The sequence below is a fragment of the Notolabrus celidotus genome, chromosome 19 (genome assembly GCF_009762535.1).
Source record: "Notolabrus celidotus isolate fNotCel1 chromosome 19, fNotCel1.pri, whole genome shotgun sequence".
NCBI classification, from domain to species: domain Eukaryota; kingdom Metazoa; phylum Chordata; class Actinopteri; order Labriformes; family Labridae; genus Notolabrus; species Notolabrus celidotus.
This window is the reverse complement of record NC_048290.1, coordinates 2266092-2292235: the sequence shown is the minus strand read 5'-3', so window position 1 is coordinate 2292235 and position 26144 is coordinate 2266092. Positions and strand designations below refer to the sequence as shown.

General features: G+C 40.2%; 2 protein-coding genes and 1 long non-coding RNA gene across 6 annotated transcripts in view; 1 reads left to right on the top strand and 2 right to left on the bottom strand.

Moving 5' to 3' along the window:
* LOC117831174 overlaps window positions 1-6727 on the bottom strand; it is a 40708-nt gene extending 33981 nt beyond the window's left edge. For both annotated transcript variants that reach the window (XR_004634954.1, XR_004634953.1), the window contains exons 1-2: window positions 6647-6727; window positions 6390-6551 (exon numbers count right to left, since the gene is read on the bottom strand). This is a non-coding gene — a long non-coding RNA (uncharacterized LOC117831174). The remainder of the gene's footprint in view (window positions 1-6389; window positions 6552-6646) is intronic.
* Window positions 6728-8786: 2059 nt separating this feature from the next.
* On the top strand, window positions 8787-25200 carry LOC117831071 (kinesin-like protein KIF2A). Of its 3 annotated transcripts, none has more exons than XM_034709550.1 (22): window positions 8787-8990; window positions 9884-9978; window positions 10221-10340; window positions 11674-11728; window positions 13061-13189; window positions 15859-15918; window positions 16007-16107; window positions 16472-16567; window positions 17282-17336; window positions 17592-17754; window positions 19123-19213; window positions 19591-19654; window positions 19741-19832; window positions 20455-20597; window positions 20855-21059; window positions 21493-21603; window positions 21695-21762; window positions 21995-22084; window positions 22305-22449; window positions 22569-22670; window positions 23787-23922; window positions 24428-25200. In XM_034709550.1, exons 1-22 carry the CDS (start codon window positions 8930-8932, stop codon window positions 24511-24513), a joined length of 2268 nt encoding a protein of 755 aa, XP_034565441.1. In that variant the 5' UTR covers window positions 8787-8929; the 3' UTR covers window positions 24514-25200. The 3 variants fall into 3 exon arrangements, with proteins under 3 accessions (XP_034565441.1, XP_034565442.1, XP_034565443.1); XM_034709552.1 differs by having other exon boundaries at window positions 8788-8990; window positions 9347-9978; XM_034709551.1 differs by lacking the exon at window positions 15859-15918.
* The window catches only part of LOC117831070 (membrane-associated phosphatidylinositol transfer protein 2-like), a 74742-nt gene continuing 68144 nt past the window's right edge, over window positions 19547-26144 (bottom strand). The window contains exons 28-35 of the mRNA XM_034709549.1: window positions 25890-26011; window positions 25335-25400; window positions 24611-24748; window positions 23959-24098; window positions 23139-23206; window positions 22550-22686; window positions 22249-22436; window positions 19547-20620 (exon numbers count right to left, since the gene is read on the bottom strand). The gene's annotated coding sequence lies outside the window, so the exon portion shown is untranslated. The remainder of the gene's footprint in view (window positions 20621-22248; window positions 22437-22549; window positions 22687-23138; window positions 23207-23958; window positions 24099-24610; window positions 24749-25334; window positions 25401-25889; window positions 26012-26144) is intronic.

Genomic DNA, 26144 nt, shown 5'->3' with positions numbered 1-26144 from the left:
TCGTCGCCTCAAAGCAACCAGGGCGTTTATAATAAGCTTCTTGGTCATCTTAATTAAACTTAAGGAGACTTAAAGCTGGGGTTGGCAGTCTCGGAAAACTAGCATGAATTTGAATGTAGCATTTCCTCAGGACTCCGTCTAACCCCTCCCCTCCTCCCTCAGAGCTCCTCCAAAGCGACCCCCCCCCGCTCACATGCACGAGCGCCGCTGATTCTCGACCATATGATGGTGACTGATTCAAAACCGGTCCTCAACAAAACATCATAGTGAAAGTTAAAAACACAAACAAACATGGCTGCTGTTAGTACTCACAACTATCATGCTAGCATTATCCAGTTGTCATGGTGACACGATATCAGGAGAAAAGTTATAACACATATATAACACTGTAACAGATCTACTGTTAGTTGAACGTGTTCAGTGTAGATGCTCTTAATTCCTACAGTGTTGACAGTCAGTGAAGGCATCAGGAGAGGTGTAGAGTGTGTGAGCGGGAGAGAGGAGAGACAAGAGGAGAAGTTTTTCATTCATTCAAACTTTGATTGTTGCTTTGTTGGTTGTCGTGATCACGGCCGACAGTGACCGGTTATTAAAACTCAACGTGTTCACCAATCGGCTCGTCATCACTACAGCGTCCGGACAGACGCTACAGTACATCTACATTTTCTGTAGGACTTACTAAATGTCATTAATTCTTCTGCTTGTCAGAGCCCCCGTGGTGAGAGCTTTTTAGACTCTGATCCGGACTACAGTCCTGAGCAAAGCACCTCATCGGGTCAGAGGGGACAGGCCCGAGGACGAGCGAGAGGGGCAGTCGGTAGAGTCAGGGGAAGCAGAGGCAGGAGACGGGGAAATGTACGTGCAGGAGGCGGGCAGAACGGCTGGACGGGATTTGAATGGTTTAAAATTTTGGGACCCAAAAAAGGCTGATTGGTTGGTGTTTTCCCAGGTTTACTCCGGCTGTAGATTGCAGCTTTTTTCACTCTTTTTTAAGAACACATTATGTAATGATTACCATCAGGACATAAAGATCATTTTAACCAGTATAACAAAAAGTGTATCTAAATCTGATTACCAACCCCAGCTTTAAACTTACAAATAAGCATCATGCTGTGAAGAAGAAGACTTCAAGCTACTGATTCAGATCATAAAATAGTTGGGAAAATGTTTACTGCTTTTTAAACGAGCCAGTGAGAATTAGTTTGGGCCTTAAAGTTCTTCTGTTATCTTTTTTTAATAAGTTATGAAATGAAACAAAAACATTTTTAAAGGAAAAATCCGGACATCTTTGAAAGCATCAGCGCTGATGTTAGTCATTGTGACATTTTGGTGTCTCATTAGGCTACACATAATGTTCCTACTCAAAGTGACCTCATTTTAAATCAAAGTAAACAAATTAAAAGACAAAAAGGAAGACTACATCGAAAATTATACAAGAGAGTCTACGCATCACTATAACGATTACTATCATCTGTTCTTTGTCGTGTGCTCTAAAGAAAGGGATTTGACAGGACAAAAGAAGACGTGTTTAATGTAGAAATAATGAGGATAAGGAACGGTCGTTAAAGAAAACAGACTAGAGTGTAGCTTAGCACAAGCTCACTGAGACCTGTCAGTCAAAGAATCACAATAACATGTCAGAGTTTCAGCCGGATTCAAAGCAGCAGTCTTGATGTCAGACACATGAATCCACGTCGACAGCCGACCTGAAACCACGTCTCTCCTCCTCGCTCTCTATTCCCCCGGAGTTTGTCTCTCCTGGGCTCCAAGATTTGACTCAGGCGTCTGGAATCAGCCCATGAAAACATAATGAGCAAACACGGCTGTAATGAAAACCTGATAGACGAAGGATTGAGGGGGATTTCGTGCTGCACACGGTCCCAACACGGACTTCAAAGTGAAGCGCCCCCTCCCTCCCGCCCCCCTCCCTGGAGAAGTCTCCCTTCTCCTCTCACCCTTAAATACTGCAGCAGCATCCTCCCCCTCCTGCCCTTCGTCCTCCTCTCAGTCTCTGCCCCTTCAATTAAAGGTCTCTGTCCTGTTCCCTGGTTCCCCCTGTGATGTCCCGCAGCATCTCTCTTCACTTGCAGCCTAAATAAAGACTCATCCCTCGTATATGAATTCTTAATTATCTCATTTCACATCCGATTGACCTCCTCAGTTACACAAGGACACTGTTTGGCTCAGTCAAACAGCCTGGGTTATTTTTATGCATAAAAGAACAGTACCCGAGGTTAACGACAAGCATAACTTTTTTTTTTTTCATTAAATGAAATCAAGGGAGGAGAAACAATAGCTCTAACTGCCAATGAAACCCTGGGGGGATGTTGCAGCTCCAGTGAACTGGACTAAGGGCCCCATCGTTGCCAGAAACCATTACCCAGCGCGGCCTCCGTTGTGGAAATGAAATCAGTAAAATGGACAGTAATTCGATTGCCTCCTTTGTCCTCTCCGACCTCTCAGGCCGGCTTTTTTAGATTTGACAGTGCTTATTAATTAGCAGTGGAATTGTAGTCGTTACAGTGCACACACACTGTGGGTGTAACGTGCCGGACAGGGTCAGAGGAGAGTCAACGGTGAGCTGACCGCTGACGCAGCAGGACAGATCCGTTTTCTGTAAAAAACCATAGACTGTATAAATAATAGACGTAGTCTCCGTGACGTCACCCATCTGTTTCTGAGCGCTGTTTTGAAGCGCCTAAAGAGGCAGGGTTTGAGCCTCCTAGCCAACAGCTATGTGTTCCCGCCTGTCAATCAAGTCAGTCATGTCCTTAATCTTCTGAACCGCCACGTTACAAAAAAAGTCACCCTCTGTACAGTGTGTGCCGATAGAGAAATTTGTGGCGTAGACCAGAGCCTTTTTTGAACCAGGCTGTAAACATGTTTATTTCTGCTGTAAAGATCGTCTTCTTTGAATGGGTGTGTATGTGGTTTCCGGTATTTCTGCAGCCAGCCTCTAGTGGACGCTCGATGAACTGCAGTTCATAACACTTCCACATGGGCTTCATATTTTTAGACCGGAGGTTGCCGCTTGGTGCCATATTGGAAATGTTGAACTCAACACAATTGCTGTCCAGCGATTGTGACGTAAAGAGGCGGGCTTTGAGCTTCCTAACCAACAGCTACAGTGTTCCCTCCTGTCAATCAAGTCAGCTGTGCCTCTCATTGGAAGACTTAATCTCAATATCTTCAAAATTGCCGCGTTATGAAAAATTCACCCTCCGTACAGTGTGCGCCAATCGAGAAATGAGCTATCCAGACTACACTCGTCTTAAACATGTTTATTTCTGCTGTAAAGATCGGCTTTGAATGGGTGTGTATGTGGTTTCTGGTGTTTCTGCAGCCAGCCTCAAGTGGACGCTCGATGAATTGCAGTTTATAACACTTCCGAAAGGGCTTCATATTTTGAGACCGGTGGTTACCGCTTGGTAAAAATCATAGACTGTGTATAAAATGGACGACATCTCGCTCGGATCGAAGTGAGGCTGCCACAAAAACTGCTCCCCCTAGTGGCTGGCTGCAGTATAGGTCAAAAACTCAGTCTCTGCAGTCAAACTTAAAAAAATAAATACACGTCGTACGAATGTTTCTCCCATCCGTATGCGGTGGTGATATGTAGTTATTATTTGACTGTTTTGTGTTCAAGGCCTCTTTTTTCTGAAGAGTTTCTTTGACATTAGTTATTAGAGGTTAAAAAACGGGGTTTTACATCCGGGTTTACTTTGATTGACAGCTGCTGTAGAGAGAAACTCCGTAGGACCTCGAGACGGTACAATGTAGAGTGGAGCTTTTTACAGTGGAAACACAAATTCCCTACTGCGCAGACTGTGGCTGCAGAAAATTTACAAGATGTCAGCGTTCTGGAAAGGGATGTTTTGGCTTCAAAACCGTACAATGGGAAAAGGCGGAGCGATGCTGTCCATTATATATACAGTCTATGATCAAAACACAAGCAAAGAAAAAATACTCCAAGATTGTGAAAAGGCAAAACCAAGTACTAAACGTAATCTGCTCCATCTCATAAAACAAGTAACGTTAATGATATTGAAGCACAAAAACACACACATAGTTCCACACACAGGTTAACATGTTTCTCCTTCTAGTAAAGACAGACAGCTGAAGACAGATGGGTGTAACACACTGCTCTTTGTCGTCGTTAAAGATCCACTAAAGCCATCATTACTTTACATCTCATCACGGGTCTGATTGAAACTGCTGCAGAGCGATGTTAATGTAAAACAGGATGCTGATATTAGCTCCTCCACCACAGGTGAGTCATCCAGCCTGCTGGAAAACACCATTACCTCACTGTGTGAATCCACAGCCCCAGAAACAGAAGAAGCAGGGTCTTTACAAAGTGAAGGCAAAGTGGAAGAAAGGGGAATTTCCCCCCAGTCCCACACCGCCTTCAAAAGGATTTTCATATGCAGTGTCTGTGCGGATCATGAATTATCCATGATTGCAAAACAGATCCCTTGCAGTAGCTGCTCTACATGGAATATTGGTATGTAAAATAATGCGAATGATCCCCAGAAATATGCATGCATGCACGCAGAGCTGGTCTGGATTCAGTCTGTATTTGCTGCCAAATTAACCCAGGAGCATGTTTCCTGTGATAGATAAATGAAAGGACTTTGCATCCTTTTATAGACGCACACAAAGTGTTACTCGTTGTGTTATGTCCTCATTGTGTTATCTATCACGCACCTACATCAACACAATATGTTCATTAATCCTCTGAAGCAGACAGAAAAGGGCTCTCTCTGTAGTCTGACAGGAGAGGCTGTGGTTGCTGGGGAAACGCCTTCGAGAGACAGTGATGGCCGACACCTCGGGGACCGGATGGACTGATGGGTAACAAGGGGATGTGTCAGTGTTTGTGTTTGTTGGAGTCTGTGTGTGTGTGTGTGTTTGGAGAGAGAGAAAGTGTGTGTTGTTAACAAGGGAGTGAAAGAGGGGGAAGTGTGAGGAGGAAGTTGAGGATTCAGTCATCCCAGATGGTGGATGGTAGGGAAGAGATGGACACTGATAGGGCCCGATGTTAGAGGGTCTTGTTTGGGGGTTGCCAGATAGATATTTGGAGAGGCCACTGAGGGTGCATCTCAATAATCTCAAGGGTTCCCCCATAATTCTGTAAAGTACTCACCATCTGTTATTGCTCTCTCTAAACATGCCACTAAGCCTGTCATTTCAAATTCTCCTCTACACCCTCAGAGTTAGCTCCAGCACTCACCCAATATAAATGAACGCCCTTGTTTTTACATTAACTTAACAAAAACACAACCAAGAACATTGTGTAACTTCATTTTCTGCCAATCTGCCAACACAAGACTCCTCATCCCGATGACCAAGTGGAGGGCAGGGTAACCCGTGTCACACAAGCGACCATTCTCTCCAACCAAGCCGTACTTTCACCTCACAGTTCAGAATCACTTTGTCTGTAATACGAAAATAAAAAGTTGCATCATGCAGCGAAATGAGGCTTTATTTATGGGGTAGTTAAAGCTAGGGTTGGTAATCACGGAAAACTAGCATGAATTTGAATGTAGCATTTCCTCAGGAGTCAGGACGCCGTCTCTTTTTAAAATGTATAATGATTATTCCTTTATTATCATTAGGTTTGTATTTGTTTATTTTTTCTTCTCTTTGTTGGTTTTGTATTACTTATATATAATTTGTTAACTTGTAGTGAACAAAGAAATACGGAAAAAATGCAATAAAAATGTAATGAGTTTTCTGCCTTTCTTTGTTTCCACATGACTCCTAAGTTTAGGGTTAGTGAACAGTTAATTATCAAAAGCATCAGTAGCAGCAGGTTAATTCATAATGACACAGGAAACACAGACACATGCTCATATAGGTAGGCTAACTTTCTACAGACCAGCTAAATGCAGCCACATTAAATCACTTTGAGGGACAGTGGGGGTCACAAGTCTTTAGCACCAATATTTTGGGGGTCACGGGCTGAAAAGTTTGTGAACCCCTGTATTAAAGGACTCAGAATCATCCATTTATTTGCCTTTCTGATGCCTGGTTATGTATTTTTTTAACAATAACAAACTATATAACAGCAGAAAAAAAGGTTAAATTGTAAATATATAATTAAAAGTATGTAACAAAAATGCACAACACAATCAAACAATTCCAATCTGTACAAAAGCCACCTCAAAAACTCACAATGGATGTTTAAGGTATGCACAAAACTCCTGCAGCTCAAATTCATCCTTACTTTAGAGATGACAACAAACAGCTGATCACAGCTAGCAGCAACACATCAGCTGTTAGCACACAGCACTGACCGGAAGTAGCTTTCTTTCAGCACACAATGCTTACTTACTTATATTAATTATTTATATTACTTATTTATATAACTTATTTATATCACTTACTCACAAAGTAGTTTGTAGTCGAAGCTCAGTCTCTGTCCACAGATGTTGCACTTCCGGGTTTGCGTCAACGGTTACATTCTCTCCAAGTTAGCTGGATGCTAAGTTTTAGAGTTAGCATCATGTTGTCACCACCTGCATCGTGACTGTATCCTCTTTTCTCACCTGAAACAAAAATACTTCATCAATAATCAATATATTTAAACAGACTTTGTATTTTTAATTTGTCATTGTTCATAAACAGTGACTGATTGACTTACAATTGCTAGCATAAAGGAATTAGCCGTTTTTGCTAAGATTCAAAATCAGCAGCAGCAAAGGTTAAAGGTCATTGTCGGTTACGTCTTTGCAACGTCATCATGTAAATTAGAAAATAAAAATAATGCGTATTAAAAATAAATAAATTAAACACAAGTGGACAAAACGTGAAAGTCAAGCCAAGGACACTAATAAACATGTATTTTTTCATCTTTAAAAAAAGTAAAAAATAAATGAATAATAATACTTATTCTTTGTTTTAACGGAAAGCAGTGAACACTCTTGCTTTTCAATACATATGGAGTACCTATCAGATTTGCTGCACCTATTCATGCTTACCTGAAGAAGCACACAGTGACACAAGCCCCCAACCACACACAACTTCCCATCTTTGCTCTTTAACCCAGATTCTGTATGAGTGTGAGTCACTGTCTGCTGATGTTCTAACGGGGCTCTGCTGACATCTTGTGGTCAAAGAGGAAAGTCACAACCCATAACCCACTTTTCTTTACATGATAAACTATATTATTGCTTTTACATTCAATGAATAGTTTAAAGGTTCACCACTCTGTGAGAGAATGACGAAAATATATATATATTTTTTATATTATTTTATTTTATTGAGTATACAGGTCCAAATACATCAGTACATCCTGTGATTCAAATAATTAGTCGTCTTGATTCCAAAGAATAAAAAATAAAATTAAAATTAAAACACAACAAACAAGCAAAAGACAGAAACAAAACAAAGAAATCAAATTTCATTTCATAGATCCTGTGTTGTTCATTCACATTACAGTTATGTTAATTTGGTCTCACAGGTAGTGGGTATCCCTTACAGCCACTCTGACATGTTTACACTTGTCCACCATACACCTTCACCGACATATAGACTCACACCAACACCAACACCAATACCCACCCACCCACCCACCCAAAAAAGTATGACGAAAATAGTTAAACAAGTTAAGAATAATGTTCCTAAGCGTAAAATAGCACATCATATCATTAAAAGATTCCGAGGGTCTGGAGACAAGGCCAAAAAATCAAATACTGGGTAAAAGTTCAAGGTTCAGGGTTACTTTATTTGTACCCATAGGTAGATTTTGTTTGCAGTGAGTCAGCCTCCTTTAAACATCAACACAACAAACAGAACAGGACAATACAGGACAAACAAAGTGACGAAGGTCTTAGTGCTTAAGAAGTAACCCTTAATAAAAACAATAAAACAGGAAAGGAGCAATCACAAGAGCAAATAAAAAACAAGATAGACATAAAATCAACCATTGGTCAATAAAAACAAGATAGGAAGAAAGAAAGAAAGAAAGAAAGAAAGAAAAGAAAAGAAAGAAAGAAAGAAAAGAAAGAAAGAAAGAAGAAAGAAAGAAAAGAAAGAAAGAAAAGTGCCACCAGTAAAAAAAACAAGATAAAAAAGGATGGCTATTATTTTTGAGCCCTCTACCAGCACTGGATTTACAGACATGACTCTGTAGTGGAAATCATGGATGCATGATCATGATGCATGGGCTCAAAATCCATTCCAAAAACCAGAACACTCTGAGCTGTTGAGCAGCTGTGACCAGGCGAGAATGAGACATTTCACTTCCAGAAGACTCCAGATGATCTCAATGGGTTCTCATCTGGTTAAATAAAGGTTAAATAAATATATTTTTCATTAAATAATTAAAACATGGAAGTCAAATCAAGGTAAAACGCTTTTTAAAATAAATACATAAATACATAAATACATAAATACATAAATACATAATAATAATAATAATAATAATAATAATAATAATAATAATAATAATGATAATAATGTCCCACCTTTTTTAAACGTGTTGCTGTTTATACATTTAAAATGAGCATATATTTTTTTATTACATAATTAAAACATGAAAGTCAAGTCAAGGTATTGTAAAATAAAACTTGTGATATGTTGTGTTTGCACTATTTTAAATTAAGTAGGTTAAATTGTTTAAATAATTTGCAAACAGTTAAATGTTTGACATTTTGTGTTGCACTAAATGAATTTTTTTTTTTGTCACTTTTATTTAATATTTCTATCACAGTATAAACGCTTTAATGTTTCGTAGGGATATTCCTCCACCACAAGATGCTCCGACTGTTCTGAGTGACACCGCCCGCGCATGCGCCCCTGCTCCCTCTCTCCTCCTCTCTCCTCTTTCCTCTCGCCTCTCTATGACTGACCGACAGTGACCTCCGTTTCTGCAGCAGCTGATAACCTGCACCTCCACGAGACACACACCGCGCGAGGAGGGGACATGGCAGGGATATTCGGGAAGATATTCGTGGGAATTTACGTGGAGATAAAACGGAGCGACGGTACGTAGCTAGCTCTCACACACACACACACTACACACACACACACACACACACACAGAGAGAGACGGTACTGCAAGGGTCTGGATGAGAGGAGCTAACCGGCTACATCGTCGTTTATACCGGGATGTGGTGTGATAAATCCCCACAGTGACGTGTTATTACAGTGAAACCATCATTTACTGTGTTATCAGACAGGGTGTCAGTCATCCAGACTCAGACAGAACCAGGCAGGGAGGGAGGGGGGTGCGGGCAGGCAGGCGGGCGGGTCCGTCCACCTGTGCATCTGTCCGGCTTTAAATAAATGACAGCTCTGCCTCCTCTCTCCTCTCTCCTCTCTCTGCACCACCGCCCTCCAGCCCTCCAGTCAGAGCCCCTGAACGCACCATCCTTCACTGCATCATCCAGCAGTGGCCTGTGAATCATGGGGCTGGAGGATGTTCTGCATGCATGGGGCCTCTCCCCTCATACTGCATCAGTCTGACACGAACACACACACACATTTATTATACAGACATCTGCCTTCTACAACATCTCCTGTGTGCTAATCATGCTATAATCAGGATGTGAACGCAGCTACTGAAAGTTTGGTGTGACAGTGATAAGTCTTATCATCATCCATCATGAGCCACACCCATTAGCATCCTGTATCCTTACTTTACTCTAAAGCTGGAGAAATCTTCCATGTTTGGTGGATTGATGACCCTTCGCTGTGTCAAATAATCCGGAAATGATCCCCTCAGTTGGAGATACATTTGGGTGAAAGGCTCATTAGATGTGTTAACGCCTGTCTCTGTGATTTACAGCAGCATGTTACACTCCATAACTCTCGAGCAAGCACTTGAGCAGGCCGAGCATCTCTCTGGCATCCTCTCTCTCTCTCTCTCTCCCCGCAGGACGGATACACCAGGCCATGGTCACATCGCTACATGAGGACAATGACAGTGTGACAGTGGAGTGGATCGAGAATGGAGACACGAAAGGGAAAGAGGTAAGAGCTGTGGAATCTTTCTTCCATGTGGTTTGTGTGGAAATTAATGAGTAGACCCAAGATAAATGTTGATAAATGTGTTAAATGGTGTAATTCAAGTGGCAACTAGCAAGACTGATAACTTTAATAGACTAAACTTGCACATCCCTGATTCCTAAACAAGTATTGGCACAACCTGGGACTTCTGGTGTCACTTAAATAAAAGATGTATTAAAAATGAAGATGTCTCGTGTCTTCCTCAGATCGACCTGGAGAGCGTCTTCGCTCTGAATCCAGATGTTGCTCCTGATGAAGAGATCCCACAAAGTCCTGAGGCCCCTCTTCCTCCCTCCAATGTCACCAAAACCAGCAAACTGCCCAAGGTCTGCCTTCACCTCCCCATCCATTTACTCACTCATGACGTGTTTCATTCTGTCGTTCCTGACTTTAAAAAACAGGCTGGTTTCTTTAAAGGTGACATATCATGCAAAATGGACTTTTTAATGGTTCTCTACCTGAAACATGTGTCCCTGGCAATGTGTGTGAAACGAGCCGTTTCAGACTTCCGTGTTTTTGTTACGTAACAACAATATCCGGTCTGTCACGGAGTCAGAGCTCGGAGCTTGTTCAGCCCATAGACTGTATAAAATACAACTCAACCCCTCCTCCGTTTTTCATTCCCTGCACACATGTGTGCTAACAAGGAGCTTAGGAGGGAGGCATGCTAGTTGTAGGCTGTCTTAATAAACACAAAGGTCGGTTTTACTCCCCACGTCTGCAGATTTGAAGATCTAGTGGATGATTTTTATTTGTCATGGATAAGTGCTAGCGCTAGTTAGCATAGCCACATAGCTACATGTTGGTAGCTGTGTACCAAGACACACGTCGACATACTGACAAATAAAACAACAAGAAACACTAAATCTATGACCAATGGTTCAGAAAGGTCCTGCTGCAGGCGCCTCTCCGTCAGGATCAGATTCTGGATCAGATTCAGAGGGTTGAAGTAACGCGGGTCTGTGAGCAGCCGTGTATATTCAGCCAACATGTAAACATTAGATCAACGTGCTGGACAGCCGATGCACATCCACTTCCTGAGGGGGCGTGGTCAGAGAGAAAACAGAGTGTTCTGAGGAGGACTGAAAAAGAGGGTTTTTCAGGCAGACCAAAATCTGATTTCAAAGTGTTTTTTTGAGCATAAACTTTAAAGACATGTTTTGGGGACCTCTTAGACCAATATATGTTGATGAAAAAAGCATGATATGTCACCTTTAAAGTTAAAGTCTTTACAACTGCAAAGACAACTTGGTTTTTACAAAGCTTAAATTATAAATAAGTTAACTTTTATACATTTCTAAGATGCTTTTCTCATCATTTTAATTTGATGATTATTAGGTTGTTTTCTCTTTTGTTTGTGTCTTTGAAAGAAGCTTGTTCTGAGTCGTACATTTCCCTTAGCTTGCAAATAAGTCCTATAACTTTGATCAATCATTATTTGTTCTCTCCTTCTTTTCCTTGTGTTTGTTTTTTATTGTAACTCCCCTCATCCCCTGAAGCTCTGTCATAAATATAAACTGAGACTTAAATTAAGGATTAAAGATTCATTTAAACAGAATTTAACATGATGCCTTAGGATACAACAAAACATAACATCTATATCTTGATCTTCAGAAGGTGGTTAGTTTACAATCTTTGTGTTGTTGTTGTTGTTTTCAGACCAAAAGGATCACATCAATACCCAAAGCTGAGAACGCTCCCAGGGAAAACAGAGGTAAGTTCAAGCTAAATCAGATGTGTGTGTAAATCCTGACCCAAAGGGGGGAAAGATGGCACCAGTGTGCAGTGAACTCAGAGACCTCACAGCTGATGCTGCAGTGCTGACTTCTGTTTTTCCCCCGAAAGAAACAGCTTTGTTCAGCTTTCCCTTCTTTACCTTACAAACCAGATTTCTTAATTAATGTCACAGAGGAGGAGAGTCAGGGTTAAAAAATTTAATGCTTTAGTAAGTAAGTAAGTAAAACTTTATTTAGTAAAGCACCTTTCACAGAGCATAAGACACAAAAATGTGCAATAAATAAGATAATAATGAAAGCAGACAAAATAACAACAAATTTCAAAAGATGATCAAAAGCCAGAACAAACAAATGAGTCTTAAGATGCTTTTTAAAAGTGTCAGTTTAATCAGCACACTTGAGGTGGGAGATTGTCCCACAGAGTCGGAGCCATGAGCTCAAAGGCACAGTCACCTTTAGTTTTTAGCCTCACACGAGGCACAGCAAGCAGATCTGAGGATCTGAGGGGTCTACTGGGGATGTAAGGGTGGAGTAGGTGAGGTGCTTAATGATGGAGAGCTTTATATGTTAATGTGAGGATCTTAAACTGTATTCTGGATTTGATTGGCAGCCAGTGTAAGGAGAACAGGATGGGGGTGATGTGGGTTGTTTTGCTGGACCTGGTTAACAGCTGTGCAGCAGAGTCTTAGTTAAGATCACTGCTCACATGCCAGATCATTTCAGCCCTAATTAACACCAACGCTATCGGCATAGATGAAGAAAAGGCTTCACACATCTACTCTATAGGACAGGTGCTGAGGAGAGAAGTGAGGAGAGGCTCACAAAATTTGGGTTGCAAGAATCCTGCACACTGTCCAACTTTCAGATTTAAAGTTTAATGGCAACGCTTCGGTGTGAGACGTTCATCACGCAAACATTTTGCAAATTCTGCTTGAAATGTTGCCATTAAACCTTTTATTTGCAAGTTGGACAGAGTGTGGGATTCATGCAACCTGAACTTTGAGTACCCAAAGGCCACAAAGGGAACTAGACTGAAGTTTGGGACGAAGTTGACTTATTAGAATTAAGCTGTCATGGAGGAAAAGGACGTGGACAAGTGAAGGTTTGAAAGCTCATGAGGAGGATAACTTCTGATGGTCACATCTTCATCTTTAATATCTTTAAAGACAAATAATAAAAACTGAAATCCCAGATGTTAATGAGGTCATAGGTACTTTGGAAAAACGTGCGTCTGATTGTTTTATAATTTAGCTGAAGTGTCCCTTTAACTCTCACAAACTGATGAATATCTCGGGTTGTGTTTTCTTCAGCTGCAGCAGTGGGAACCACCCGAGCTCGTCCCAGCCAGCACAGCCAAGTGCAGGACCCGCCCCCTCCTGCCATCCCCCCTCAGTCTGCTGCTGCTGCCATGAAAGAGTCCCTGCTCCAGCAGCAGAACGGTACCTCTCACTCTCTCACCTGATCCTGCATCACAACACGGGTCAATTCAATCCACTAATTTCACTTATCATAGAGGTAGTTTCCACAAACCAGTGTAAGTATGTGTGTGTCAGTTTGTGTGTGTGTTGTTATGTTGTGAGTGTGGCCAGCAGCAGTGATGTCATGTTCCCACACAGCTGTGAGTGTGAGGCCTCAAAGGCTCTTTCACAGACGCTCGCTGGCTCTGAGTCCGGACTCATACTACAGCGCTTGTTTTAGTTTTCAGCTGCGTATGTTGGATTTATCAGAAATGTAAAGTCCTGTAGACGTGAAATCAAGCTTACACATTTCAAACTGGAGACATGACGCTCGCCTGAAGCTGCAGACAAATCATTTTCTATATTTTTTTACTGTCACATAATATTCTGATCATAAGACAAAAACAAACCTTGAATTGATTCTCCTAAAAACATGTGTCCATCTAAGACCTGACTTCTTATTTCTCTGTGCTGGAGCTTCATTTCTGTTTCAAACTAGCAAAAACCAATAACATCAGAGTGTTTCACGGGTATATTTAAGTAAAAGTAGAAATAAAATAGTGTAAAAACACTTTTTAACACACATTTTCTGCAAGATAAAGTAGGTTGTGATGTGTAAAACATCTTCAGAATGAAAAGTATGAGTAACTCAGTGTTACATTCTTATATTTAATTTATTTAAATGTAAATAACTCGTGTTTTGAAAAGTCGAGCTGGTTGAGAATGAGAAAATGCACATTATTATCATTTTCATTGGTACTGCCTCAAATATTGTAGTGGCATCTTTTAGTAAAAGTCTTTGTAGAGGCCATTTGTCATAAATAACTCAAAGAATAATTAAAGTATCAAACTGTAACTTTAACTAAACTTAAGCAAAGGGTCACTGATGCACCGTGGGGATGTGATGTACGCAGGCAAGAGAAGTCTAATGTCCATGCAGAAGTTCAGCGGTCCTCAATGGTTTATTTTGATGGAAGCAAGCAAACAAAAGGAACAAAGAAAATCACGGCTCCTGCTGCCTCTCTTGCGCTGGTAAAAAACCATAGGCCCACCCAGGTGCATGCCGGCCTTCTGCCACCTACCTAACTAAATAACCTCCAGTGCCCACAGTTCATGATTACCAAACAAACAAAACAAACAAAAGAAATAATAAATATACAAAAAAATCTAAATATACTAAACAAGTGACTAACAAAAAATATAACCCCAAAAATCTAACTTTATTGAGTTATAAAAAGAAAAGTTTTAGATAAATCTAACAACTAATACTACTTATTATTAATTCCATTATTAATTCCAAACTAAATAAACAACTAAATACAAAAAATAAACAAATAGCTCCAAGAGTCTTCTTTGCCACTTCTGCAGGATGTGATATTTCTTATTCCAAAGGTTATTGGGTTTTTTTATGCACAGACAAATACAAAGTAGGTTCTGTGACTGATGTTACCAATGAGATCCCACCCACCCCAGAACATTGATCAATTTGCACACACCTCGCATTCATGCCAACATTAATTAAAGGGGTAGATAAACAAAGAAACAAGCAGTACCAGGTAAATACAAGAAAACAAGATCATACAGAGACAGGTGATCAGTACCTGAGAACAGGTTAGTGCACTGGTGATGTCACTTTAGGCTTTAGATGAAAAGACAAAGTGCATAGACATAAGAGTGACATAGATTATTTATGTTTTTCAATAAATGAAAAAATATATATATAATAATAATAATAAATAAATAGAAATAACAAGCCCTGTGATTGGTTGGTGACCTGTCCAGGGTGTACCCTGCCTTCCACCTGAAGCCAGCTGGGATAGGCTCCAGCCCCCATGACCCCTAACAGGATAAGCGGTCAAGATAATGGATGGATGAAAATAATAATAAGAATAAAATAAATAAAATAAATGAAATAAATAAAATAAAAATAAGAATAAAATAAATAAAATAAATAAAATAAATAAAATAAATAAAATAAATAAAATAAAATAAAAATAAGAATAAAATAAAAATAAGAATAAAATAAATACAATAAATACAATAAATGAAATAAATAAAATAAATTAAACAAATAAAATAAGAATAAAATAAAAATAAGAATAAAATAAATGCAATAAATAAAAATAAATACAAATAAAGAATACAAAATTAAAAAGGTAAATAAATAAAATATTAGGATGTGATATTTGACTATGTGACTCGTGCGTGTAAAACAGGTTTACTCAAAAAAGAAATTGCTGCAGTATAAAATTAAACAAACTGAGAATTTATTAAAAATATCAACATACAAAAATCACTTCTCTAGTCGCTTTGAACTTATATTTCCACAAAAGCGACAGACTATAAAAAAACAAACAAATCTACAGTTAGAAAATATGTTGCTCCAGATAAAAGCACACATTGCACCGCACATGCTCAGTTGCTCCCATTTAGCAGCAGCATGACACTTAAAGGCACATACACTCAAATTACACCATGGCTCTAACAAATATTGTCAAGGTAAAGAGATGTCAGAGGTTAACAGCTGATCAGTCACAGATCCAGAATGTTTATGACTTGTAACTTCATTTGCTTACACAGCTCTGTGGTTAAAAATGAAAGGAGTGGACTAAATCAGATGTACTGTAAAAGTGTGTGATGTTGCCTTTCAGGTACCTCAGGCACCGTGATGCCATCTCAGAGGAAGGGCATGCAACCAGAGTCTGATACAAGTACAGAAATGAAGAATAACATCAGCCTTACCTTTAAAAAATGTAGGTTTCTGATATTATTCAGATGTTCTTACCTCATATTTTCCAGCACGGAGGAAATCAAACTGTGTGAAGGAAGTGGAGAAACTGCAGGAGAAACGAGAGAAGAGGCGACTTCAGCAACAAGAGCTCAGAGAGAAGAGGGCACAAGTGAGGACCAAAGACACACACACATATGTAGAAACATCTGTCCTATATGTCAGTGTGTTTTGGTCAAAATCTTGCTTTAAAGGGACGGAGTGGTGCGAGCTTAGGCTGGTTCACTAATGCTAAATGATGGATGAAATATGGCTCCAGGTCTTGGGCTGAATCCATTTCATGTGCAGAATTGTACTCAGATTATTTAGGATGGAAACTGACGATGTAGTGTTAGAAAAACAAACATATTTACTGCAAAATAAAGCCTCTATTTTTCTCTGCTGTGTCTGAACAAACATGCAACATGTAAATAAAGATGCACAACTTTCAGGAGCTACATTTCCTCTGATGCTTTCCTTTTGTTCCTCCGTTTCAGGAAGTGGATGTCAACTTACCAAACTATGAAATCATGATTATGATCAGAGACTTCAGAGCCAGTCTGGACTACAGGCCTTTAACCAGTAATGATCTGGTAAGTCTGGTTCACAGATCCTGTCTGCAGCTCTTAGAGAATTAAAGTGACAACATGTTTTTGGGGAAGCGTCACGTCTAATGTGGGTTTCCGGATAATGGAGTTGGGCTTTTAGGACATCTATTTCTGAGTAATGCTGTGAATTATATAAAATGCGGGAACATGCATGAGACTCCATTAGAAAAAAACTCTGCAGGGTATTTATAGCAGGAATTACACAGCTTAGTTAATCTGCTGTGAGGCATGATATCATCAACTAAATGAAGCTCTTACATCATTGTAGAGTGTTTGCGTCTGAGATTAAGCCTCTTTAATGCCACTAGTTAAATAAACTCTGGATCTACAGCCAAACTTTTAAATCATACCGATCCTCACTTCACAATGTTCAAAATGTTTCATGTGTCAATCATAGACTGTATAAAGTTTCTAACACTTCTGTATGGGCTTCATATTTTAGGACCAGAGGTTGAGTTTTTGGAACATGTTTAGAAAATGCAGCACCAAAACTTCTTGATGCAACTCAGCGGGTATAGAGGACTCTGAGTTTGAATAATAATCTTAGTTTACACATTATAAAAGAGCTGGAACAAGCTAGTATTTATGAGAATCTGAGGCAAATAAAAGGAGAAAAATATTCATGTTCAGGGGTTAAAGTCCTGTATCTTAAAGGAACAGAACATGCAGCTCAGTAAAATGTATCTTCTGTTGTTTCAGATCGAGGAGCACAGGATATGTGTGTGTGTTCGAGCTCGGCCCCTTAATAAAAAAGGTAAGAGGAGCTTTGATCAGCAGGTGTTCAAAGAGACAGTTTGTGTTTATTCTTAATAAAATGTTTGGATATTGATCAACATGATGCTAAAGAAGTAAGGCAGGAATACTTCTGTACAAGCACTGATAAATTATACATCATTTTGTGATTTCTACGACTACCTGCATGAACAATTCATCTCATGGGCTCTCTTTGGTCAAATTTCCACGTGGACATGAATGAGTAAATATATATTATTTTGTCTTGTGTCTTCAGAACTGACAGCGAAGGATCTGGATGTGATCACTATCCCCAGTAAGGACGTGGTGATGGTCCACGAGCCAAAGCAGAAAGTCGACCTGACGCGTTACCTGGAGAACCAAACGTTCCGGTTTGACTACGCCTTCGATGAGAACTCCACCAATGAAATGGTTTACAGGTGATGTTACTCTCTGTGAACCCCAAAATGTTTAATATAAAATAAATAAAGGGCTTTATGGTATTAATAATATATATTAAAAAACAACAACAACGTCTGAAGAAGGCAAGGCAAGGCAAGGCAGCTTTATTTGTATAGTGCATTTCATACACGAGGGCAACTCAATGTGCTTTACATTAAAACATTAAAAGCATTGGAAACATTCAGACAAGCATAAAAGAACATAATTAAAATGACAAATATGATAAAACAGAAAAGAAAAGGAAAATTAGAAATATATTAAAAATTACATTAAAATTTTAATTTAAAGTGGGTTAAAATAATCTAAGATAGGAAGGCAGTGGCAAATAAAAAAGTCTTAGTCTTTGATTTAAAAGAGGTGAGAGTTGGAGCAGACCTGCAGCTTTCAGGGAGTGTGTTCCAGATATGTGGTGCATAATGACTAAACGCTGCTTCACCATGTTTCCTTCTGACTCTTGGGACTGAAAGCAGACCAGTACCTGATGACCTCAGAGGTCGAGGTGGTTCATAAAGTAGTAGCAGATCAGCCTAAACCATTCAGGTCTTTATAAACCATCAGCAGGATTTTAAAGTCTATTCTCTGACAGACAGGAAGCCAGTGTAGAGATCTAAGAACTGGAGTGATGTGGTCTACTTTGTTGGTCCTTGTTAGGACTCAAGCAGCAGCATTCTGTATGAGCTGCAGCCGTCTGATGGACTTTTTAGGGAGTCCTGTAAAGACCCCGTTACAGTAGTCTAGTCTGCTAAAGATAAATGCATGGACCAGTTTTTCTGCATCCTGCTGAGACATGAGTCCTTTAATCCTTGATATATTCTTAAGGTGATAATAGGCGGACTTTGTAATTGTCTTAATGTGGCTGCTGAAATTAAGGTCTGAGTCTAAAACTACACCAAGGTTTCTGGCTTGGTTTGAACATTTCCTCGTTGCAGAATAAGTTGAAGCAGGTATTATAAATAAACTCACCACCCCTCCTCACCAGGTTTGTGGCACTGAGCTCTTCACCTGCTTCAAATTTAGTCCATCAGCTTCAGCACCAACTGTCCTGATCATAAACAAACACAACAAACACACACAGCACGTAAATATCTGTTGCATTAAATAACATTTACACCATGAAATAAAAAGTGAGATTAAGAAAGGGAAATAATGGGATTAAAAGAGACTTTTAAAACAAAACCTTTAAAGTCCCACAAAACATTCTAAACAAATATTTCTTATTTAATTCTTCATATTTTGGAACTGGAAAAAAAAATCTAGAATATTAACATTATAATTTATTTAATAGTTATGGATTTGTTTACCTCTGGATTATATTTCTGCTCACTTACAGACTTCTTATTTTGCAGGTTCACCGCTCAGCCGCTGGTGGAGACGATTTTCGAGCGAGGGATGGCGACCTGCTTCGCTTACGGACAAACTGGAAGTGGAAAAACACATGTGAGTGATGAGTCCCAAGCATCTATATATCATACTGTTTGACATGTATTGTTATTCTTATGTTCTATTTATTTATTATTGATAACAAGATAAATTCAGCAGTAACTAACCACTAACTTTAGTGAAAAAAAATTGAAGAGCAACCAAAAAATCTTGATACCAGATATGCAAAAGTACAAAATGGAAACTTTTGTTTTGAAGTTTTTTGCTCCAGTTGTGTGTGTTTATGTAGAACATTGCGGATGCTAATGAAGTGGTTTTCAAGCAGCTTTAAAAGTGCTTCATTGTTGTGTAACAGTTTCTGCTTCAACATAAGCTCAAGACGACTTCATGTGTTTGTTACGATCTTCTTTAATAACTCAATTCTCCTCATGCAGACGATGGGAGGAGACTTCTCTGGGAAGAACCAGGACTGCTCCAAAGGGATCTATGCACTGTCAGGTTAGTTTCTCCCATAAACATCTTAACTCACAGATCTTTCTACCTGATTTACTTCATTTAAATCCTTGTCGTGTTTCTTTGTGCAGCCCGAGATGTTTTCCTCATGATAAAGAAGCCAGCGTACAAGAAGCTGGATCTCCAAATCTTCGCCACGTTTTTTGAGATTTACAGCGGGAAGGCAGGTTTCTTAAAGTTCTTGACATGCAGGGAGTTCACGATGCTCACTTTTTATCTACTCAGCAGATACATGACTTAAATCTTAGCATCAAACATCATGAAAACTACATTATGTCATTAATTCTGCTCTTCAGTGACATCCTTTCTCTTACATTCACTCTGCAGAAGTTTGAGCTGTTTGGACAAACTGTTAGAGTAAGATAAAAGTGAAAGGGTTAAAAAAACAGACATATGAAAGTGTTAAATATCAGTGTGATGGTTTAAAAAGATACAATTTGAATGGTATTTTTATGAATACAGAGCAAAAAAGCCAGCATCTGTTGGTTTTTCCAAATACTTCAGATATGGTTGCATGCCCTCTAGTGGACAGAAGGTGTAACAGCTACTTCTAAAGGGATGACAGTGCACTGATCTCTGATTACAGTGAGGAGGTACCTCATGTGGATTATTAAGAAGCTGAATTGGAACGTTAAGATTTCTAAACATCGTTAGAATATTAAGAAAATAAGGATTGAAAGCCTGAAAGAGAGATTTAGGGTGATCTGTTGCTTATAATGAAATACAATCCTGGGAACAGAGTGAAGTGGATGAAACACTGAACAGATCTGTGTTTGTGTTAAAAGGTGTTCGACCTTCTAAACCGTAAAGCTAAGTTACGGGTGCTGGAGGACGGGAAGCAGCAGGTGCAGGTGGTCGGGCTGCATGAGAGGGAGGTGAAATGCACGGAGGACGTCCTCAAACTCATCGAAGTCGGAAACAGCTGCAGGTGAACACATCCAGATCCTTTTACTGAAGTTAGGACAGACAAGAGTCTTAGTCAGTAAAGCTGTTGGACTAATGAAGAGGAGTATAAGAGCTGCAGAGGAGCAGAAGTATACTTTACATTCAATCACTTAATGGCATTACTTAAATCTGACCACAGATTACAGTTTCAGGAAAACATTAAAATCGATTGTTCTAAATATTGATCAGAGGAGTTTGGACTCCTCCCCAGAGATAACATTAATGTTCTTTCTTCATCAGGACTTCTGGTCAGACCTCGGCAAACGCACACTCCTCTCGGAGCCACGCCGTCTTCCAGATCATCCTGCGCCGACGGGGGAAGATGCACGGAAAGTTCTCCCTCATCGACCTGGCAGGGAACGAGCGAGGAGCAGACACATCGAGCGCCGACCGTCAGACTCGCCTGGAGGGAGCTGAGATCAACAAGAGTCTGCTGGCACTTAAGGTCTCCTCCTCCTCCAGACTTCATTTATCCCGAGCGTCACGGTGGTACTGTAATGGATTCCCAGGTTTTCCATGATTGCAGTCAGAGCAGAGGAGGGAAGAGTTCTCAGGTTGTGGAGTTAACTTAGTTTGAAAACATGATAAACTGAAGAGGACGCCGTTTTTTGAAGGCCTTAAAATGAAAGTGGTTTGAATTATCTCTCAATTACAGTCAGAAAGGGGAGGGAATTCAGTCATTACAGTTGCTCTATACACAATAAGTTATACAAATACAATACTAAGTATGTAGAAAATAAAGACATGGTTGAATCAGCATCATCAAGAAGAGGGATCTCTGGTGGTCTGTCTGGAGTCTGGCTATGGCAGCGTTAAGAACGTTGGATGCCTGTTTTATAAATTAATCAGGCGCTGATGATGTCCCCGTCTTTCCACAGGAGTGTATCCGAGCCCTCGGCAGAAACAAACCTCACACCCCGTTCAGAGCCAGCAAGCTAACCCAAGTCCTGAGGGACTCGTTCATCGGAGAGAACTCCAGAACATGCATGGTGAGAGAAAAGGAGCGTCGCTGTGTGTTTATAAATACATGTTTTACTGGTATAACACTCATCCACCTCTACTCTGTGTCTCCTTGCACAGATTGCTACCATCTCTCCTGGAATGGCTTCATGTGAAAACACCTTGAACACCCTGAGATATGCCAACAGGTAACACACACGACTCTGAGCTGAGGTTAAATAAAGTATGAAGACTTTTCTCTCACTTTCTGCAGCTTTAAATATCTTGAATTTGTCTGTGCACCTGCTTTAAAGTCCTCTTCTTCTTTGCATGCATGCAACAACCACATTAAATCAATGTTGGACTTTGTGCACCATGTACTGATTCTCTCATGTCTTTTCTTCTTCTGTGGTTTCTGTTTTTCTGTCTCTCTCCTTCCAGAGTGAAGGAGTTTGGGATCAGTCCCTCAGACATTCCCTTCACTCAGGGCGGAGGTGGAGGGGGTCGCTCCGAGCTCTCTCCTACTTATGAGTAAGACTGCTTTAAACTACATCCACACATCATCCTTTAATATCCACTTTTGTTACTTCCTACCCATTCAGAAGTGATTTAAAAAGTATAATCCATGATGAACAAATGCTCTCATTGTTCCCAGGCTTGAGTTTGTTGTCCCCCTGCATGCTGATCATTCTCACCTTTAGCTCGCCTACTCCCTGCAGTCATTAAACGAGCAGCTCCGGTGTGTTTTCAGGGTGAAGGAGCTGTCGGGGGATCCTGCAGCCGCGATGGACATCCGTCAGGGAGGACACATAAACCAGCTGGAGGTGCTGGAGGCTCAGTGGGGAGTCGGGAGCTCACCTCAAAGAGACGACCTGAAGCTGCTCTGTGAACAAAATGTACGACAGACTTTGAAGAATGTGACCCCGTCCTTCAAATTAAAAAGAACTGGAAAGTTTAAACTGCAGAGCATCCTGTCACAGAGAGATTTAAACTAACCTGTGAATGTTCTCTGTAGGAGGAGGAGGTTTCCCCGCAGCTCTTCACCTTCCATGAAGCCGTCTCTCAGCTGGTGGAGATGGAGGAGCAGGTTCTGGAGGACCACAGGGCCGTGTTTCAGGTACGGTGACACCTACCTTTTAAAAGTTTGTTCTGAGTAATACATTTACTCACAGCCAAGAACACCACAGGTCTCATCCTCTAACACGGCTTAGCCAATAAAGTGTGTGAAAATAGAAGCTCAATAAAAGAAGTCTGGATGATGCAGAAAGGAACAAAGTGAACACACGACCAAAACACTTCGTCCTGATCCCGATGTTAAAATGTCACAAGCAAAGTCAATTTGCAGAGGTTTAACCCTTCTGCACAAAGACTTCCTTTGCACTTAGCATCGTTCAGCTTCTGTGCAGACGTGTGGCTCTTTCAAGTAACATCTTTTACCGCCCTGCTGCAAGCTATCTGTACAGTAGTTGAGCTCAGCCTACGATATCTTTGATACTTGTGAGGTGCAGAGACTTGCGCTACCTCCCTCTGCTGTCCACTTGTTGACTTAAATCAATCAACAAGGTTTATTCACTAAATATCATACCCTGCTAGACTGGTCCTCCTTGCTGTGTGTCCAGAATGCTTTGTGCTTGCTTCTTCAAGGGTGAAATACTGTAACACAATAGAAAACGTCTCACTGCATTTTAAACAGGTAAATTATTTGCATAGGTGTGTGCATACGCTTCTGTGATGACAATAAAGTTGTTAAAACAGTGCAGGTTGGGGCGCTGGTGGCCTAGCGGTCTAAGCGCCCCACATACAGAGGCTATAGTCCTCGTCGCAGGGGTTGCTGGTTGGACTTCCGGCCACGACCATGTCCTGCATGTCTTCCCCCGCCTCTTTGCTCCCCACATTTCCTGTCTCTCTTCAGCTGTCAGGTCATAAAGGCAAAAAGCCCCCAAAAAATAAATACATATATAAAGCAGCGCTGGTTTGGCCTGGTGGTTAAATCAAATGACCTATATACAGAGGTTGTAGTCCCCAAGTGGGCTGCCCTGGTTCGCTGCATCCACTATTCTAACCTCTCTATAATAAGGCATAAAAACCCCAGAAAATAAGTGAGTCTTACGCACCAAATATTAGGGTAAATAAAAAGATTAGACTTAAAGATTTAACAAATGAAGGGCCCCAAGGCAGATTATAAACACTCCCTCCATCATAATATTTAAACAACATGTCTGTTTGTTTTCAGGAGTCGATCCGCTGGCTGGAAGACGAGAAAGTTCTCCTTGAAATGACGGAGGAGGTGGACTACGACGTCGAGTCTTTTGCAACTCAACTCGAACAAATCCTGGACCAGAAGATCGACATCCTCACGGAGCTCAGAGGTAACTCCAATTCATACACAAAAATAAAGAACTCACCAGTAAACATTGCACTGCACCACTTAATTCAAGATGCAGCTGCTGGCCTTTGAACAGGGGATTGATTCTTTGTTGTGGGTGGCTGCAGGATGATGTATGGGGAAACGGAGGATGTAATGACGACTGGTTTGTTCTGCAGTCTGTGAGAGAATGGAAAGGTCTCCCCTATTAGTAGAACATTTTGAACTTACCTATTTCCCCTTACTTGTGCAGCAGGTGTCAAATATGCAAATTAGTCATGAGGACTACAATTATAAGAGTTATGTCATGTCTGATTTAGTCAGAGAGGAACATTAAGAAAATATAAATCTTGCTAAATGACAAAAATGAAACACTTCAAGTCATATGAAGCAGCCATGTTGAGTGTTTAATGTCTGAAAAGAGCTCTGAAGATTGCAAACAGCTTCATGAAATGTCTCTCTGTCCTTCATATTTCAGGTCTGATAACTTGCTCTCTTTTCTCTTTCAGATAAAGTCAAGTCTTTCCGCTCTGCGCTGCAGGAAGAGGAGCAAGCTAGCCAACAGATAACCCCGAAAAGGCCTCGTGCCCTATAGACACCCTGATATCTGATATTTCACTGTAATTCTGACTCCAGAAAGGTCACCGATGACGAAAGCGCTGATTTAGCTCAGCTGTGATTTTATGACTTACTGTCTTCTCTGTTCGTTTTGGTCTCTCCTCCGCCTCCTCCTCTTTGCTGTACAGGCTGCCGTCGCTTCCCAAACCTGCATCCGTCCAACCGTTACACCAAAGAGCAGACCGTCTTTGCTCTTCATCCTCCTGTGAAGTCTATTTACAAGGTTTTTGTATGTGTGACGAGTCACAAGTGCTTCATTTGAAACAAAAAAAAGTGAATATTTATTTGTTTTAAATACATTTTTATAGAGTTGAATCATAGCTTATCTTCACTTTGGCCAATTTTATAAACAACTTTTGCCATTTTGTGCAATATTTGAAGGATCCTCTTCCTGTTACTCTCCTTGTTTCAGCTCAGGGGGGGACAGAACATATCAAGTTTGTGTGTAAAAGAAGCCACTGTGTGTTTTTGTTGATACTGTATGTAATATAATGTATGTTTGACTGAGAGGAGGGTTCAAACACTAATCATGCATTACATGAACTGACCTAATGGGGGCACAATAATCAAAGGTAAAGCAACTCATTTCAGGATGTTCTACAAAACAGCTACAGAAACAGTCATTATTCATTTGCCAAAATAAAACAAAGATACTTCTTGTTGCTCTATTTGTATTCTTTTTTTTCCATGAACTATTTTGAAATGTTACTTATTAGAAGTTTAGAGTTTTGCATGTGTATTTTATAGAGAGAGTAGAGTTCCTGAATAAGTTTAGGAGATAAGGTTGAAGTGTACTACCTGTAGTAAACGTGGGATCTTGTTGCTCAGCTTGTTGCAGAAAATTGTTGATGGGAGTTTGTTTCTCTGTCAAAGGACAATACAGCATGTATGTAACTTTATATTTCACTCAACAGATGTAATGAAAAGACCAATGTGTTAGTTCGGCTCTCAATATTAAATTAGATTAATGCCACAAGGTTTTACCCTCAGAGGACCTTGCATTTAGTGCCAAATTTAGGGGCAATCAGTGCAAAATATTAACTTGTTGGTGGCAAAATTGGAAAAGACAAAATCTATTAAATTAAAATAATTGCTATTTATGGGATCAGATAACTAAAGCTACAAATTTAAAAAAATAACCTGCTAAAGATAGTCTATCAAAGTCAATAAGTTCCATCCTCATGGGACTATGAATTCTTATTTTTGTATTATTAACCAGAAGAAAAAAAAATTGTATTATGTCTGAATCATTGCTGCAGCAGTACACTAAAAAGTAGGGGCTCAAAGTACTCCTGTATCATCTTCTGGAGACCATGAATGTATGTACAATATATCAGTCCCACATATACCAACCTGCCTGTGCTGATAGAGAACTCAAAGGATCACAAGCGTGGTGAGGATTCATCTTTTGCAGACGATGAATTGATGTACTCTAATTGATGTTTCCATCTGAAACAAAGTGGATCCACCACACCCTGGTTTTAGCCCACAGGGACAGGGAAGACGGGTGTTGTGTTACTGTCTGCTTGTTTTATTCCACAGATCAGATTTTACTGGGTGCCAGGTCCAGGCAGAGTTCAGTGTCACCTACCTGACCACACATAAACG